We start from the raw sequence: 17,302 nt of genomic DNA, 5'->3' as shown, positions 1-17,302 counted from the left end.
TATAGTTTCTATCACCGGGCTATTAGAATTCCCAACTCGAGTGTATAGCTGAGTGATGTAAAATTACACAACACACCGCAATTCTGGTCACCAAAATACTCTTTTAAAGTATAGCTCCAAATCCAGACACTAAAGTCCTATAGGACTTTACCAATCTTAATCATGTGTTTTTTTAATGTATCAGTATGTGACCAATAATACACAATATTCAAGGTGTCTGTCTCTTCTCGTCCAAAGCATTTCATTGTATTGTTGGCTGTGTGTTGACATGCATACGACAAATAAACTTCAAACTATGGCCAAAAGTTTTTGAGAATAAATTCATTCTATTCATATTAATTCTTTTTACTTCTAAAGAAAAAACACTGAAGCAGCAAGCTTTGTGAAAATGAATATTGATGTCATTTTCAAAACTTTTAGCCATATAACAAGTAAACAAAGAAACAACTATTAACTCTTTTTTGCTGAAAGATTATGGAGTTTTAAACATTTTTCAGTGGGTTAAGTCATTATGCGAGTTTTAGGAGTTAAAGGTACTTTACAATTATTAATGTTAACAAAATAGATTATCTTCAGCGATAATATGATAGATAGTAAAACAACCTAATATTTGAACTTCCTGTACTACTGTGGAGAGATTTTTCGAACTTGGAGAGAAAAATCTGCACAAAATATGAGTCTTGGTAACGTAAATGCATATAAACTGTATTTTAAAAACAAAACCAATCCACTTTTACCCTTATACGCACACAGATACACAAAAACAGCTCACATCTGTTCACTGCTGTACCCTCAACTCAAAACAGGTGCTACTAAAGGGTCAAACTAAAGGGAGCTTAGGTTTGGAATAAACAGTGGAAAAAATGAAAAGCTTAAATACCCGGAGAAAACCTATCAAGCATGGAGAGAACATGTAAACTCCATGCACACAGACCACAGGTCAGGAATTGAACCCAGACCCTGGAGGTGCAAAAGTGATGGCGCTAACCACTAAGCCACTGTGCTTTTTAAGAGGATGAAATTGTGGCAAAATTTGATGCGATGTATTAGGCACTATGTGAACATTTTGTCTCTGAAGTTGATGTGTTGGAAGCAAAAAAAAATGGGCAAATATAAGGATTTTAGTGACTTTGACAAGGAACAAATTGTGATGGATAGACAGCTGGATCAGAGCATCTCCAATACTGCAGCTTTAGTTGGATGTTTCCGGTCTGTAATGGGCAGGACCTACCAAAAGCATCAGAGGAAAAACAATTGGTGAATTGGAGACAGGGTCATGGGCAGCCAAGGCGAGTTGATGCACATGGGGAGCAAAAGCTGGCCCATGTAGTGTGAGCTACTGTAGCTCTACTATCTATTTTATTGATAAGAAGTGGAATCTGGTGAACAAATGCCTGCAAGCATCATCCTAACCTGAAGACCACATTGGTAAGACAATTGCTTGAGGGCTCACAGAGTCATCTTTGCAGGGAGTCTTTGCAGGCACAGAATGGTGTGTGTTACCACGGGCAGATTTGAACTGACAACCTATCTACACACTGTCTGATACATTAGTCAGGGTTTTAATGACATAAGCCTGAGTCATCTTGCTCTGGCTCAGGATAAGTCACTAATTCAATCTCATTCTTTAGTGTTTATCCTGTACAGGGTCAGCTGGGGCCTATCCCAGGGCACTTGGGGGCACATAGCGAGGTACACCTGGGATGGGATCCCAATTCACTGTGGCCAAGCCACAGTGCTAACCACTAAGTCACCATGCCACTGGCTCAAGATAACATTCGTGCATTATTTGGTGCGAGTTAGGTATGATTTGGTAACAATGAGTAGTAGTCATACTTTAGGTGTAACAAACTGTGAGGTCATTGGGATCTGGACCTTTGGGAAAAAGATAAACGAAGGTATCCAGAGAATCCTGCTTTTTATTATACAAGAACTGTTTTTGGCTCAGGAGTCATGTTTAGACAAAGGGTGCTGGGAAAAAGTGTACTTGATTTTAATATCATAATACATAATAATTATTCCTTTGGCCAAAGTAGTTTTGGTCTTTAAATTGTTAACTGTATTACTTTCATTTTATTAAATAAAAAATAAGACCTGGTTCAACGTAACTAAATAGTGCTAAGTAGTGAACAGGACATGAGAGAAATGCTCGCTTTGCTTGCTATAGAGACTTCAGCTAAGTGCCAGAGAGAAACAGGAAACGGGAGAGAGGGAGATGGAAAAGAGGGCAGGCATGCATTAGCGTTAATCTGCCAGGCAAAGAGATGGTCACTCGATACTTGGGCAGCTTCCATGGTGGCCTCTAATATAAAGCAAATCAACTTAGCTGTTATTACAGTACATATCTCAAATAATTCTAAAATATCTCTCAAATAATTCTTATTAGCTGATATGCTGAAGATGGACTTTTACTTTGTTTCTGGCATCATATGACCGCTTGTATTGTAAAAATAATCTACAAACAATATTATACAATTTCAATCTCAATACTCAATCACTCATTCATCATCTGTATCACTTTATTCTGTATACAGGGTAGTGGGGGCCTGGACCCTATACCAGGATACTTAGGGCATGAAGAGGGGTACACACTGTACATATAAACACATATACACACACTGACACACTACAGGCAATTTAGGAACTCAGATTAGACTAATCTGCATGTCTTTGGACTGTGGAAGGAAACCAGAGTGCGCGGAGAAAACCCACCAAGCATGAGGAAAACATATCTCAACACAGGTCAGGAATTTAACCCGGACCGCGGAGTTGCAAAGGTGACAGTGCTAACCACTAAGCGACCGTGCCGCCTACAATTTGAATTAGATGAAGCTTGTTGGAGACCTTGCTAATGTTAGCTAGATAGCTTGTATTGGGATCGACTGAGCTTTTTCATTCATTCATTGGGTACTCTTTCAACCAACCGGCAAATGTAGCTACATATGTAGAGGTCACACTTTATCAGCTGTAAGATGAACATGTCATATTTAAATTGGTTAAAATACAGTGCCAATGGCATTCGAGTGGCGCAGTGGTAAAGTGCTCGCCCTATCATCCGGGGAGCGCTGGTTCGAACCCCGGGTGATGCTGTTTTCCTCTCACAGCCGGAGGCACAGAGAGAGCTGATTGGCCGAGCTCTCTCAGGGGGGAGGGATGAGAGGTACTTGCGCTCCCACATTAATCACGGCTCTACAGCCAATCAGGGGCGTCTGTGAGCTCGCGCACGCGGAAGGAGCGGCTAGCGCTTTCCTCCGAGTGTGTTACTCCACCCCTAATGGTGCGTGAGCAAGCAGTTCGAAAAGATGCGGTCGGCTGACGGAGGAAACACGGGATAGTCTTCGCCCTCCCGACTGAGTGGTAGTAGTAGCCTTAATGTGGGAGCCCCCTAGTGACGGGGAGAAATTGGCCACGACTAAATTAGGAAGAAAATTGGAAAAACGCCAAAAAATAATGTAAAAAAAAAAAAAAAAATTGGCAATGGACAGTATAGATAATGCTCCTAAAGGATAACCTGGCGTCTAGAAAACCTGCACCCCATTAACCAAGTGGTCAAATAGGACTCAGCACTGGAGGGATGTTGCGAAGTATACAGTACATTCCCGTGAGTTTTTATCTACGTTACCAAGCTGTGCGTGTCTATGCTAGCAGATCGACTGACCCTTGCCTGTTTTTGTGACTACACATACAATTTACTTGTGTTTGGTTTTGTTGTGCTTTCTTGCTTACCTGGACTTGCATCCATCTCTACATCACCCCGACAGATATCCACCTAAAGTTTAATCTGCACCATCAGTGAATCTAAATGTAGAGTAAAAGTGATGTTATGAACAGTTATGTGTGGGATTTAATAATCTACTGTAAAATAATCTACTAATGCGCTACTGTCTCCATGTAAACAAACACCTGCACCAATAGATATTAATTAGAAAAGATAAAGTGAATATTTTGACTGGGATTAGTTCATATTTTCACTTTGGCTGAAATAACAGCGCTGAAGTGGTATAAGTGAATTTTAACACGCTGGAGTGGTTTTAAGACAAAACTTCATCTTTATCCTTTTATCTACTTTTTCCATTTCTCATCTGTGATTCACTCTCCGATTACCGAACAGGGAGTGTATTTGTCTGAGCACCAAAGAAGGACAACTTAGTGTAAACAAGGCGTAAGATACTCAACCTTACAGAATGGGATTTCTTTGTATTAATAAGTTAGACACAGAGTTCTGCTGTACAGAAAGACAGACAGATGTGGATGTCTGATAAAGCTTATCACATTATTTTTAGCGTTACCCTTTTAACTATTTCTACAATCTCTTTAAGCATCAATGACACATACTGTACAAACGCTAGTTTTACTATAAGGCATACCTGCAATAATATGCTAACAATGTGTAGTTTTTTTTTTTCTATTTCATAAATCGTTTAAATTTAAAACAATTTACGTACAACAATCCATTTGTGGTTAGTTAAATACATTTGGTCTGTCTCTCTAACACACAGCTGTTATCCGCATGTCCTGGTTCAACAGGCTGCGAACCAAATTAACCACATGTCCAACCTTTAACACTTTCACTCGCTGCTTCAGTGTCTCTACTCTCTCTCACACACACACACACACACACATGTGAAGGGGTCCTGATTTATTGAAACGGTTCTAACATGCCTGTGTAGCTTAGCAGCTGCTGTTTCTTTTTCTTCATTATGTTTGCACTGCTAATATTCAGTACGTATTCATTTATAACACTATTTTATAACTCATTTATTACAACCAGTGGACACTTTGACCTAGAAAACACTGGACAAATGGACAACAACTGGACAATCGAACCATTCTTTGCATCTACGTTCAGTGTGTCATCATATTAAGAGCACAATAATGAGCAGGTTCACTCGAATGCCAGGTCTTTATAGCTACAGTAGGAGTGATAAAACTGACTGCATTTTCATGCAACTCCATGCATCGTGATTTTAAACTGAACGTCCAAATGTTGTGGCGTGAGACAGCATCTGATCTGTGTGTGTTACGCAACACCAGCTGGCTTTCTCCGCCTGAATTAGAGACTGTATTAACAGCAGTGTTACTCCTGCCAAAGTATGTGCTAGGACACTTACACAACTCAAAGAGGCGAGAAAGAGAGAGAACGAGAGCTGTGGATTCAGAAAAATTGATAAGTATGACATTTCAGGTCTAATTGAATGTGAGCCATAGCTGCTGTGATATTTTATTATGCCTCTTGACCCTATTCTAAAGACCCTTCATGTCTAAAGACTGATGATGATGATGATGATGATGACTTCTAACAGGAACTAAATAACACAGTTTTACAAGGAGGAAGTTGAAAGGAGACTTGTAGATAACGGGGTGTGTGTGGGGGGGGGGGGGAGGGGGGGGGGGGTTATTGCGAGAGAACATGGTGTGAGTAATGTGAGAGCGAAGCGACTCTCCAACTGCAAATGCTAATAATACCCATGGCCTTTGGAAGAGTAGACAGCGTTGGTGTAAATGCCTAATACGATTTTCGGGCGTTGAGCGTTGCTCAGGGATTCTCCTGCAGCGTGTACTGTAGGTATGGAGGGGTTTATGTGCTCAATGTAGTAGTGGTCACCCAAAGGACACTGTTAGACATGCAGCTGGTGGCGTGCGCCGCTAATACACCACAGCTGGCTCTTAAATCCAGTGTGCAAAATGTGATCTATTTAAACTACATTGATCTTTAAATCAAAGCGAGACTTTTGATCGTGCAGAATAACAGGACCCAGTTCTGAGAGTAACGCCTCCCTATAATCCGCTGATACACTAATGCACTTATCCCAGTGTTTCACTAGAGCTTGGACACCATCAAGGTAGAAAGTTTTCCCAGTACACTGGAACCTGTATGTAGACTGCCTGTCTACTTCACGTTTGGAACGCTGGCCTCCAGGAACCCCTAATTAAACATGTGGAAATGGCTTGAAGCCAAGGTCAGGACTGTACAGGGCATGTGGCAATAACTCCCAGCCGAGTCCCAGTAATGTGTTGGTGAATAGTCGTGTGTACGGTTCCCACAGACAGATGCATCTCTTGTGCAAGTTGATTACAAGCTATTCATATTTTTTTTTTTTTTTTTAAGGATCAGGTGTCTTCCCCTCACTGAAAGTTCACGTGCCACCTCAGCCAGGATCGTCATTCACAGATGGACGGACTTCTTTAAAACGTTCTAAAAAACAGCATCCCCCGTACTAACTGTTTGTTACTAATATCTGACACTGGAGACTCCTTCCATCACTCATCCAGAGTACAATGGCTTCATGCTGTACTTTTTTTTTTTTTACATCCTTCATGTTGAGCATTGGCTGCACAATTTCCACATGATGGCGTTAAAACTACCATGTTAATACCAAGCTTACAGCCTTCTGACCAATCAGTATCAAGTACATAAGAGCATTATGATGTAATTTTTAAAGGGTGTAATCTAGATGATCTGGTGTGAGAGTAAAGTTGTATGGAACTCTGTAAAATCTAGTGTGTGTGTGTGTGTGTGTGTGTGCTGCTTGGAAAAAAAAAAACTGTCTCCATCATTAGAAATATCAAAATAGCCACTTGGGGGCAGCACTAACACAGAAATTGGCTCCATGATCTACTGATTCAATTTCTTTCCAATGGAAAAAAAAAACACTAGTCATCATCATCATCATCATCATCATCATCATCTTAGCATAGAGTCAGTTTGATTATAACATTGTAGGCATGTTTTTATTTTTATCTCCTCAAAATGTAAGTGTTTTTAAAGGTTGGCTGTATTTCACTTGATGCAAGACTAATATAAATTGCATTATCATGGGACGTCAACTGTGTGCGTTATATCTGAAATGTTTTCAGCATTTTTTTATTATTATTCTATTAAAGAAGAATGACAAACTTCACAGTACAGTATGAGGAAGTGGTGAAGAACCTCAGACAGAGAGAGAGAGAGAGAGAGAGAGAGACACTCTGATGCAAAACTTTTCCCCAAGAGACGACTCTGAGTCCTAATCAGTGTGTGGACGTCCTCTCTCACTCAGGATACACCTGCTGGTCCGCGATCCGTCATTTTAGCTCCATGTAAATGATGTGGTTTCTCTCTTTCACATCTCACAGAGAGAAAGAACAACAAACTCTGTATGATACTAGTGTACGGGCATGTTATTCCACAAGGTCTGACGTGTATCTTTCTTATTGAGCTGGTTTACTCACGACTCGAACGTCCATGAATTCTTTGTCTCTTCGTTTATTTTTAAACGTCAAACGTTCAACACTTCTTCTTACACTTTTTCTTTCAGTTTTCTTGCATAAATCCACTATGGTTACAACAACTTATTTGCTGTATCTGATTACGGTTTTTTGATTACGGTCGAAAGCTTGTGTTCTCCACAACTTCCTTATTCCAACAACTTCTATCGTGCCCACTATAGCGTAATAGTCATGCAACTACGCAATTATGGAATGACGTCCCAAAACAACTTATGGTTATCATAAATGAATGCTTAACTAATAAACTTTAACAACTTTAAATGAACACAACAACAGAGTCAATGAAATATGGCTCTTACAATTAGAAAAAAAGGTCTATTATATATTTATTCTAATAAATATTATATATATATATGTATATACTATATTTCATTAATATAAAAAATGATATGCTATTGATATAAATTAAATTCAACTTTCCACTGGTCTGATTGGCTGAGAGCAGATCCAGGTCCCGCCTCTGATGCTTTATGAAAGCTGGCTTCGCTCTGTTCATCACTCTGCTGATCAGACTGACATCATGCTGCTCACCGTCTGCGCTCTGCTCCCTGCTCTGGCAGGTAAAGATTCCTGCTCCTGCTTTCCTCTTCACACTCACGTCTTTTCATTCATTAGAATTCTCTTTATGAAATGATGATGACCCTCAGTGTTGCTTTATGTTGCAGTGGTCAGCTCACAGAAAGTAGTGACGCAAAAGCCTCCAGTTATAACAGTAGATAAGGGGAACTCTGTCACTATGGACTGTAACATCGCACGGGATGAAGGATATGATGCATACTGGTATAAACAGATTCCACCAGCAGCTCCAGAGTTTGTGTTGAGATTTTATGTTTCTCGCTCCGCTCCTGATAAATACGGAGACAATTTTTCATCCACACGCTTCACATCTAAAGCCTCATCAAACACTGACTATCAGTTAATAATTAGGCACGTAGAAGTGGAAGACTCAGCAGTGTATTTTTGTAACACATGGGATGACTCTACTAAAGAGTGGGTATCACAGTGATGTACACCGTGACAAAAACCTCCTCACTGTTCACACTCACTTCTGCTTTCACACAACACGAGAACCAATAAAACTTGAACTTCAAATCACAGGAACTGAAGTGGAAACTTACTTTATGTTCACTGAAGACACTTTTAAGTTTTTCACAATTAAAGAGCACAGATATGATATGACTTTGGATTTTTTTTAAGGTTGATGACACAAAGTCAGAATTGACAATGTGAACAGTATCTGGGACAAACTGGTTCCACTAGCAGTTGCAGATTCCCCTCAGAGTCAGGTGAGAAAGAACTGCATCACATAGTAGTATACTGTACATACAGTATATACTCTTGAGCAAAATCTTTAGACCAGGGAAAATATTACAAGTATTTATACTTTGCACTGGTGGATTGTAACCAGGCTGCAACTGTTTCCATGAGGCTGGAGAAAACTTTGCTCCATGTAGTAAACATGGCTTCACAAAGGGCATCCACACTCTGGAACTGATGTCCATTTTGTAAACTTCCCTTGCCATCCATCCCCAAACATGCTTAAGGGGATTTAGATCAGGGGAACAAGCAGGATGATCCAGAAGTGCAACGTTATTGTTCTGCATGAGGTCCTTCATCAGGTGGGTGTTGTGAACTGCATCATTGTCCTGTTAAAAGACCCAGTCATTACCACACAGACAAGGGCCATTAGACAAGAGGGATGCCTGCTGCAACATGTCCAAAGCTAGCTGCCATTTGACGACCCTGCACAACCTAAAACTCCATATTTCCATTGAAGGAAAAAGCCCCCCAGATCATGATGGAGCCTCCTCCACTGTGCCATGTAGAAAACATCTCCAGTGGGATCTCCTTGTCATGCCAGTATCATTGGAAGCCATCAGGACCATCCAGATTACTTTTTTCTCGGCTGAGAATAAAATTTTTTAAGGTGCTCCCCTGCAAATTCCAAATGGGCAAGTTGTGGTTGGGGAGGAGATGTAGCTCTCGAATGCGCTTTTTTTTGTTCTTTTAGTCCTTCTCTCGCTGATGCCGTCTTATGGTTATTGGGCTGCAGTCAGCATCAGTAAGGGCCTTAATTTGGGTTGAGGATCGGCCTGCAGTGGCGGACTGGCCATCTGGAGCACCGGGAGTTTTCCCAAGAGGCCGCTGGCCAATGTGGGCTTGCCCACATTGGTCAGCGCACAGGATTAGTAATACCTGAGGACCTCGTGTGATTTGTAATAATTGCAGAGGTGGTCTGTGATCCTAATCCTGTGCGAATCAGCCATGTCTGTTATCTGTAAAATAAAAATTCCACCGCAAAAATTTCACTGAACACCGAGGTCCTGTGATAATGTTAGTCACGCGCGAATCAGCATGTCTGTGATTTGGCCAGTATTTTATCAAATTTTCCGGGGTTTTGATTTCCGCGTGCCTTTTCATCCATCGTCTGCAAAGAATAGAGGCTGCTTGAAATGTTTTGAGAGTATTTTCGGTCAGGGGTGTTTTTAGGATTTTCACTTAAGGGGGGCTCAGCCCCCATAGATGTTTAGCACATATTTGGCTTGTTCAGAATCAGTACTCAAATAAGTCTTCTTGATCACACACGCTGTTTACCATATAAACACTTTATAACTTTTTCTATGTAACAGTACAATCGGAAAAATGTAACCAGAAAACAGCATATAACTTTAAACTTACATTGATTAGCAACATAAACAACACACCTACAGTATGAGGCTGGACAATGGAATAAACTGTGTGGGTGCCAATAATATCAAACATTTATCTGTTAATTCTTTGACAATACTGCTGCTTTTTGTTGGAAACTGGCAGACATAAAAAATGTGAAAAATAGTTTCTGATGCAATGTGCAAAGGGGACACAGGGCTGGACCATTCAAGGATGTTCCATTTGCTTATTACTGCCACAAAACTCAACAGAAAAGAATGAAATATGAAATATGTAGTATGTGTAAATTCTGAATAACATTCTGCACATTTTTACTTTGATAGCTATCCAATTAAATGGTACAAAATGGTCTAATATTTTTATTTCTCCTTGACCTTTATCTACACTTTATTAAATTCAACTGAATTTTATTTGTATAGCACTTTCAACAATTGACAAAGCAGCTTTACACAATAAAAAATCTGAATTATTTAAGTTTGTAGGAACTGTGAATGTGTATAAATCAAAATGATAAGATTGATTAAACACTCCTACTGAACATTGTTGGTTAGTTTCTTGATTTTTGTTTTGGGATTGAAGTCCCTAGTTGCTGTTTCTCGACCCAGCAGTGACATCACTGTACCCGATCACCTTTATCTCTTCAGTCGACATAAAACTATCCCATTTCCTTTGTCTCAATTTTTGCATTAAAACTTCAATAAAGTTTATAGCTTTCTTTATGCAAAGTGATTCTTGTTGTAATTCAAAAAGCTGTTTTTTCCACTGGTCTGATTGGCTGAGAGCAGATCCAGGTCCCGCCTCTGATGCTTTATGAAAGCTGGCTTCGCTCTGTTCATCACTCTGCTGATCAGACTGACATCATGCTGCTCACCATCTGCGCTCTGCTCCCTGCTCTGGCAGGTAAAGATTCCTGCTCCTGCTTTCCTCTTCACACTCACGTCTTTTCATTCATTAGAATTCTCTTTATGAAATGATGATGACTCTCAGTGTTGCTTTATGTTGCAGTGGTCAGCTCACAGAAAGTAGTGACGCAAAAGCCTCCAGTTATAACAGTAGATAAGGGGAACTCTGTCACTATGGACTGTAACATCGCGAAGGATGAAGGCCGCCATGTGTACTGGTATAAACAGATTCCACCAGCAGCTCCAGAGTTTGTTTTGAGATTGTATCATTCTCACTCCGCTCCTGATAAATACGGAGACAATTTTTCATCCACACGCTTCACATCTAAAGCCTCATCAAAGATCGACTATCAGTTAATAATCAGTAATGTGGAGGTGGGAGACTCAGCAGTGTATTACTGTGAGACATGGGATCACTCTGCTAATCAGTACGTAACACAGTGATGTACACCGTGACAAAAACCTCCTCACTGCTCACACTCACTTCTGCTTTCACACAACACGAGAAACAACAAAAACCTGAACTTCAAACTCACTGGAAATTAAGTGCAAACAAATGTTTAATGAAGAAACTTTACAAATTTTTTACATGTTTAAAGTTAGAGTTTAAGCTGTCGTTTCAGGTTTATGAAAGCATAAAGTGGTCCATGATCATATCTGTGATCTCGTTTTTTTGGCTGAGATCTACTTTCCCTTTGATATTAGTACTTAGTCACAGCTCCTGTCCGGTACGTACTTGGGATGGCTGGAATCTTTTATTCAGTAAAATTCTTCACTACTTCTGGACAAACAAACTCAGCTTAAGCAACTGCTGGACCTTCATAATAAATTCCGAGGTTGTTTCTTCATCCTTGTGTGGTCAATCATCCTCTTCGGGCACACACACTTTTACCAACATGTTAAATTACTGCTTTGACGGTTACACAGGGGATGAACTCTTTCAGAAACAGTAATGAAAATATGAAGTTCCTGAGATCTTTAATTTATTTTTATTTTTTAAAAATACTACATACGAAAACTGACAACTTGTTCCATTCATCCATCTAGGGACCTTTGTAGTCCAATTACGTATTGTGGAGGCTGATGGTGATTATTATTGTATTTATTTCCATTTTATGACTGTAGTAGTACTTTTGGTCAACATTCACACACTACAGGCAATTTGGGAACATTAATTAACCCAATCTGCATGTCTTTGGACTATGGGAGGAAACCGGAGTACCCGGAAGAAACCCACCAAGCCCTGGAAAACAAACACACAGTACTGTACAAACTCCATGCACACAGACCCTGAGGGGGAAATCGAACCTTCGACTCCAGATGTGCAAGGTGACAGTGCTACTGTAACCATTAAGCCACGTCTGCAGCAGATGTTAACATAATTATATAAACTTATCATGCTGCAAGAAAACAACCCACAACATACACTAACACAACAAATGACTTCATTAGAAGTAAAATGAGGAAATTCATGCACCAGACCTGAGAAATTTTTCTGGTTTATTTAAATGCATTCCTTTCAGTTTTACTTGAATCACTATAAACATGATGATTATCTTGTATTTTTTGATTATGTACCTCTAACACAAACATGTATTAGGCTTTATGACCTTGTTCCCTGAAGAAATATTAAAAAGGTCTCCTCTTATTATGTTTGGCCATACTGTGGACTTGTAGATGTTTGCTAAGTATTTACATAAAAAAAAAAAACTCAGACTAGAGAGAATGAGACCAGACACCAAATGCACTCCAAAATTGAGATAAACTACCATTGCATTTTTTATACAGTATAGAGTGTCACTGGGTGGGCATAGTAGAAGAGTCCGGGGGCTGAATTGGCCTGCAGTCCGGATCTTTCACTTATAGAGAACATTTGGCGCATCATAAACCAAAATACGTCAAAAACTGACCACAGCAGCTGGATATCAGGCACGGAACCAAATTCCAACACCAAAACTCCAAAACCTCATAACCTCAATGCCCAGACATCTTCAAACTGTTTTCAAAAGAAGAGGAGATGCTACACCATGGTAAACACGCCCCCATCGCAACTTTTTGAGACCTGTAGCAGATATCAAATATGAAATAAGCACAGTAAGTTAAAAAAAATTGTAAAATTTTTCAGTTTAAACATCTGTTATGTTCTATTGTGAATAAAATATTGGCTCATGTGATTTGAAAGTCTTTTAGTTTTCATTTTATTAAATTTTAATAAATGTCCTAACTTTTCCAGAATTACGAGTTGTATAGTGGACATGAATTCAACCAACCGAGGTCAAATAAAATGTTTCCAATCTTTAATTCTCTAACTACGGTGAGCAGGGGAGTGGAACCAGAGCTGGTAAGCACACGCTTTTCTACTTAACACATTTGTAAAGAGTCAAGATTTTGATACATAACCTTTGCATTGTCACAACTACAGAAGAGACTTTTCTCAGGAGACAAATACTAACTACAGTGTGTGGACGTCCTCTCTCACTCAGGATACACCTGCTGGTCCCCGATTTTAGCTCCATGTTAATGATGTGGTTTCTCTATTTCACTTCTCTCTGAGTAGAGTGAGGACAAACTCTTTACGCTCATACATGTAAAAGTTCCATCTAAAATGTTCAGTATTTGCATTAAATTCAGTTAAGCAGTAAAATTCCACAGATGATATAAATACTGAAATGAATAAAAGATGAGAATTTTGATTTAAAATATGTAAAGATGCAAAGATATACTTTATACTTAATAGCACTTGATAGTAATGTAGTGTGTTGTTGAGCGTCTCCTCCCTCTGTCCCTCCTCCTGTCTCTCTTATAGCACGTCCCTGCAGTCTCTCCTTTATCTGCTCCTCACGCTGCTCATCTCTTCACTCAGCACGAGAGTCCCATCACACACAGACACCATGCTGCCAGCGCTCTGCTCTCTCTTCACTGCTCTCTCATGTAAGATTTCACAACTCTGGAGCTCATCAGCATTTGGGCTCCATCTAATGTGAGCATGAAGTGATGTAACATGTGTGCTGTTTTTATTCCAGGTGCCAGTGGTGTGACTGTGGTGACGCAGAAGCCTCCTGTTCTCACACTGACTCAAGGACAGACGGCCACCATGGACTGTAACCTGGGGACTGTTACTGATCAAAGTTCACGCTGGTACAAACAGGTTCCTGGAGGAGTTCCAACTTACATGTTAAGATTTCGCCATGACTGGAGCACTCCCAAATATGGATCTGGTTTCTCATCTCCTAAATTCACATCAACACACTCCTCTAAATCAGATTATAAACTGATTATCAGTAATGTGGAGGTGGGAGACTCAGCAGTGTATTACTGTCACACATGGGACGACTCTGCTAAAGAGAATGTACCACAGTGATGTACACCGTGACAAAAACCTCCTCACTGCTCACACTCACTTCTGCTTTCACACAACATGAGAAACAACAAAAAACTAAATCTGGTATAATTTAAACTGAAGTGGAAACTTATTTGATGTTTACACAGTAGAAGATCGCAGAAACACAAAAAGTTCTTTGTCTTTACTGATCAGATGATATACATTTCAGAGCTTTTTACATTCTTTCATTTCCTTTGGTTTTAGTGATGCTGCCTGACAGATCCCATCTATGGCCATAAACTGACAGAAAAAAGATCCAGAGATGTTTGAAGAGATTTAGACAACACCAGGACTCCTGGCCACACTGGAAAAGCAAGAGCCATTTGAACACTGTGTAGTTTTTGAAATGAACCATTTTGAATTACAAATCCACCAGCGATGTGGATAACCAAACATACCCCTCACACACACACTTCACCCTAATGCCATGTGGAAAAAGGTACCAAAAACTTCCTGCCACACAACCAAGCTACTTTCTGCTTTATTTTCTTGACTGGACCTTCACTCTAACTCCTGCTGAAATCAGTCTTTCTTTGCAATCTCTGATTGGACAGAACTGATGTTTAGGTTTTAAGGCTGTCAACCAAGGATACGCAACGGAACATGATTAGGAACATTCTGTGAACATCTTTTTCAGTGTTAGTTTAATTAGAATAAGTTAATTACAGTGCAGTGGAAAGGTATTTAAAAGGTATTTCTGATTTGTTCTTTTTTCATATTTGTTACACTTTAAGATTGAGATCATTAGACAAATTTTAACCCATTTAGCAATTTAAACCTGGCTAACAAAAATACCTTGCATAATTATAAATTGCAGTTTTTTAAATAATGATTTTAATTTGTAAGGGAAAAAAGCTGTTTAAACCTACCTTGCCCTATGTGATAAAGTAATAGCCCCTTGTTAATGTTACGGTCCGGGCGGGCGTGGTGGATCCAAGTGCAGAGCGCGTGTTGTTAAATGCGCTGATTGCCTTGTAAAGATGAGGTGTGTGTGGGACGGGTTGCAAAGCAGAGGTGCTGTGCTTGGTTCGTGGAGATGAGTCGCGGTGGTGAGTATGTTTGGGTCAAAGCCGAGAAGACAAACAGAGTCCGTGATCCAAGCTCATGGTCGAGATGCAAGAGCAGGGGTCGTTATCCAGAAATCCAAACAAACAATAATCCAAGACGAGAAGCAAAAATCGTGATCCGTAAAACAAAGCGTGAGTCGACTTGACTTGAGTAGCTGGAGTGGAGTATGGAATGGAGTCGTGGAAGATCATGGCTTGGTTTGACAGGTGGGCGTGACCTGGTGTGCCGTGACAGTTAAATCATGAATTCAATTCAATTCAATTTTATTTGTATAGCGCTTTTAGCAATTTCCATTGCCGCTAAGCAGCTTTACATAGTCAAAAGAATTATTTAAGTTTGTATGAAATGTGAATTTGTATGAATCAAAATGGTCAGTTTGTCCCTGGTGAGCAAGCCGAGGGCGACAGTGGCAAGGAAAAACTCCCTGAGATGGTAATAGGAAGAAACCTTGAGAGGAACCAGACTCAACAGGGAACCCATCCTCATCTGGGTGAAACAGAAAGCAGTAAATGATCTGCATTTATACAGTGTGTAGGGTGGGAGGCAGTTCAGCTATAATAGCTGATGTTAATTGATGTTAATATGGAGTCCAGGTAGTTATTGAAGACCCAGGTAGACTTGTAAGAAGTTCCAGTCATAAACTATCGAACTGTCAAGTCCCCAGAGAAACAGTTGCCAACACCAGTCAAGGCCAGAACCATTTTCTAGGTAGAGAGAATCATTCCCAGACACCAGACGCATCCCAGAGAGACACACGGGGCATCCATGTGACGAGATCTTCAGCCAGAAGCGGGGCACCAGAATGGGTCAGACAGGTCCGGAGGGCAGAGGGAGTCTGGATCACTGGCAGCTCAGGAACGACATGTGTAGCTCGACAGAGAGAGAGAGAAAGAGTGAAAGGGGGGGACAGGAGGAGAGAGGAAAAAGAAAGAGGGGGGAAAGAGAAGAAGAGGAGAGATGGCAGTTAGGTATGGTCACAGTCACACAATGTATAATGTGAATGTATATTAACTGTAGAGTGCAAGCAGAGACTCCGGCAGGACTAACTATGACAGCATAACTAAAAGGGAGAGCCAGAAGGAAACACAAACATGAGGGGGAACTGAGATGTAAAGCAAACAATCACCTCACCGTCAGCAAACCTGAGTGATCAATGAGAGTGAGGAAGACAGCATCCAAACATACCAGTTCACCATAATACTCTACGTCCATGAGTCTCCCAGATCTGCTCCTTTACCTATGGCAAATCTATTTATAAAAATGCTTGGCTAAATAAATAGGTTTTTAGCCTGGACTTAAACACTGAGACTGTGTCTGAGTCCCGAACACTATTTGGAAGACTATTCCATAACTTTGGGGCTTTGTAAGTAAAAGCTCTGCCCCCAGCTGTATTTTTCATAATACGCGGTACTGACAAGCAGCCTGCATCATTTGATCGAAGTAGGCGTGGCGGATCGTAAGACACTAGCATTTCGCTCAGGTACTGCGGCGCGAGACCATTTAATGCTTTATATGTCAAGAGTAGTATTTTAAAATCAATGCGAAATTTCACAGGGAGCCAATGGAGTGAAGATAAGATAGGGGTGATGTGCTCATATCTTCTGGTTCTGGTGAGGACTCTCGCTGCTGCATTCTGGACTAGCTGAAGCTTATTTATGCATCTAGCTGAACAACCAGACAGTAAGGCATTACAACAGTCCAACCTAGAGGTGATAAAAGCATGAACTAGTTTTTCTGCGTCGTTTAGCGACAATAAATTTCTTATTCTGGCAATATTTTTGAGGTGAAAGAATGCTATCTTGGTAATATTATCTACATGTGCTTCAAATGAAAGGCTGGAATCAATAATCACACCAAGGTCTTTCACTGTTGCATTTGATGGAACAGAAAGGCCATCTAAAGTTACGGTGTGATCTAAAATTTTACTCCTAGCTGTATGCGGTCCTATGACTAGAACTTCTGTCTTATCCGGATTTAGCAGAAGGAAGTTAATTAGCATCCAATTTCTTAT

The 17,302-nt window shown here is 40.2% G+C and overlaps 1 gene segment (V, D, J or C); it reads left to right on the top strand.

Annotated features, from left to right (window-relative positions):
- The first annotated feature begins 10,798 nt into the window (after window positions 1-10,798).
- Window positions 10,799-12,300, top strand: LOC128512258 (immunoglobulin lambda variable 1-51-like). The segment is given in 2 exon segments: window positions 10,799-10,839; window positions 10,945-12,300. Coding segments are annotated over 2 exon segments (381 nt in total).
- The last annotated feature ends 5,002 nt before the right edge of the window (window positions 12,301-17,302 follow it).

Source organism: Clarias gariepinus, chromosome 24 (assembly GCF_024256425.1).
Source record: "Clarias gariepinus isolate MV-2021 ecotype Netherlands chromosome 24, CGAR_prim_01v2, whole genome shotgun sequence".
Classification (NCBI taxonomy): Eukaryota; Metazoa; Chordata; class Actinopteri; order Siluriformes; family Clariidae; genus Clarias; species Clarias gariepinus.
The sequence above is the reverse complement of the archived record's forward strand: the minus strand, read 5'-3'. Positions and strand labels throughout refer to the sequence as shown.